The 2,134-nt window shown below is 36.6% G+C and overlaps 1 protein-coding gene across 1 annotated transcript; it reads right to left on the bottom strand.

Annotated features, from left to right (window-relative positions):
- Nucleotides 1–455: 455 nt before the first annotated feature.
- On the bottom strand, nucleotides 456–1,891 carry LOC128639682 (trypsin-like). Its single transcript, XM_053691805.1, has 4 exons — nucleotides 1,722–1,891; nucleotides 1,224–1,477; nucleotides 850–986; nucleotides 456–605 (listed from the first exon to the last, which is right to left on the bottom strand). The coding sequence occupies exons 1-4, from the start codon at nucleotides 1,889–1,891 to the stop codon at nucleotides 456–458; spliced, it is 711 nt and encodes a 236-aa protein (XP_053547780.1).
- Between the last annotated feature and the right edge of the window lie 243 nt (nucleotides 1,892–2,134).

The raw sequence follows: 2,134 nt of genomic DNA, 5'->3' as shown, positions 1-2,134 counted from the left end.
AAACCCTTAGCTGGCTTCTTTTTCAAATAAAGATAGCAAGAGAACGAAGAAACATTGATAATAGGAGTAAACTAGAAAGTTGCTTAAAATTGCATGCTCTATCTGAATCACAAAATAAAAAAAATTGGGTTCAGTGTCCCTTTAACTTTCTGTTGCTAATTCACGCTGCATTTTAATACTTTACCCTTTGCCTTGGCTTTCCCTGATTATTATTATTATTATTATTATTATTATTATTATCTCTCTTAATAATGCATTGGATCATTTTGCCCCTTTTTAAGTGTAAAGCTTCCCTTTAAAGTCCTAAAATATTTGCAAAATTATACTTATATATACACAAGACTCAATTCATAAGACATGTAAAATAAATAACCTATTTATTTAAAATATCCATGAGAAAGATCATCTTATGTTAAATTAAACCCAGTCAGGATATATCTCGTAATGCAAAAGATTTAGTTGGCAGCGATGGTGTTCTGGATCCAGGAGACGTAGTTGCAGACCTTGGTGTAGACACCAGGATAGTTCTTGAGAGCACAGCCATAGCCCCATGAGACAATACCCTGCAGCTGTCCGTTACACACCACAGGTCCACCGGAGTCACCCTGAAAGAAGGAAGATTATTATAACAGAGAATCCAACTCTTAATCATATTAGTTGTGAGCATCTAAAGGAAAGTGTACACATATATGTCAAGTCTAAAATAAAATGTGTTTTATAGACTGTATCTAAAACAAATGTCAAACATAAAATAAATATGGAAATAAAATATTAGCATTTGCAGAAGAAAAAAAATGCAATAATAATGCACTGTAAAAAAGCTCCATCTATGAGGACAGGCGATGTTACCTGGCAGGAATCCTTGCCACCTTCCAGATATCCAACGCAGATCATGTTGTTGGTGATCTCTCCTGGGTAGGCACCGGTACACTGGGCAGTAGTCAGGATGGGGGCGCTCACGCACTGCAGGAGATCTGGGTAGTTGGCTACAAATGAAACAGACATTTATATAATTATTTTATTACTAATTATGATTAATAAAAACTGAAATTTTTTTTTGAAAATAATTTTTTCTTGTATATTTTATTTTGATCAATAAGTCTGTTAGAAATACTTAATATGGGAAAGACTCTTTTAAAAACATCAAATAGTTCATGTCTGTTTGCATCTACTGATATTTTCATAAAACATTGTAAACTGTGTATTTAGTAATAGTTACTCACTGCCACTGCTGAGTGTGTTTCCCCAGCCAGAGATCAGACAGCTGGTGCCAGCCGCGGCACATCCAGAGGGCAAAGCTACAGCCTTCACATAGGAGTTCAGGGTGGCGGCAGAGGCGAGCTTGATGAGCATGATGTCATTGTCCAGGGTCCTGGAGTTGTAGCTGGCATGTCTGATGACCTTGGCAGAGTTGATGAACTGCTCTGTGCCCTCACTGGTAACGATGTTGTGCTCTCCCAGTCTGACCTGGATGCTCCTGCAGGTGTAATGAGATGGAAAATCAGAAAGGAATGTATAACACAGTCTTAAATAAAAATGCATTTTATAAAAGCAATATAAAAGGCATATTTAAGGCATCCAGTCATGAGAAAAGTTGTAAAGCCTAATGAACTAAAGTTAACTCTTTAGAATTAAATAAAGAAATTAAAATACCTTTGAAAAGTACACAAAAAACAAACAATATAACTTATAACATAACGAAAACAATTCATGTAACTTACTTTTGGTAGCAGTGAGCAGCAGACACAACCCACTGGCTGTTAATCAGGGACCCACCACAGAAATGGTAACCGGAGTTCAGAGATACCTGATACGGGAGAGCGTTCTTGCCGCAGGTGTAACCTCCTACGATCTTATCATCATCATCAAATGCAGCTGTAGAGTAAGACATTTAAATAGATATTTTTATAGGGGTTACTAAAGGATGCTTTCTAACTAAGGGATGGTTTTAAAATAGGTGCCAGCATGGAATGTAATCACAGTATGATATTGTTATCAAATTATACAGAACAATATTAACCTTTTAAAGCCGTTATGCCTTTCTATTCCGTCATAATTAGACTGGGCTTTAAAGCCGTTATGACGGAATAGAACGTCATAACTAACGGCTGTCCTGAAGCCTTCTGTGCTGGAG

Source organism: Bombina bombina, chromosome 9 (genome assembly GCF_027579735.1).
Source record: "Bombina bombina isolate aBomBom1 chromosome 9, aBomBom1.pri, whole genome shotgun sequence".
Lineage (NCBI taxonomy): Eukaryota > Metazoa > Chordata > Amphibia > Anura > Bombinatoridae > Bombina > Bombina bombina.
The sequence above is the reverse complement of the archived record's forward strand: the minus strand, read 5'-3'. Positions and strand labels throughout refer to the sequence as shown.

Coding starts and splice junctions, on each gene's coding strand:
- LOC128639682 (XM_053691805.1), bottom strand. CDS start 1,891: ATGTCTTACTCTACAGCTGCATTTGATGATGATGATAAGATCGTAGGA. Junction 1,478..1,721: donor GCTGCTCACTGCTACCAAAA/GTAAGTTACATG, acceptor TTACACCTGCAG/GAGCATCCAGGTCAGACTGG. Junction 606..849: donor GTGGCAAGGATTCCTGCCAG/GTAACATCGCCT, acceptor TCCTTCTTTCAG/GGTGACTCCGGTGGACCTGT.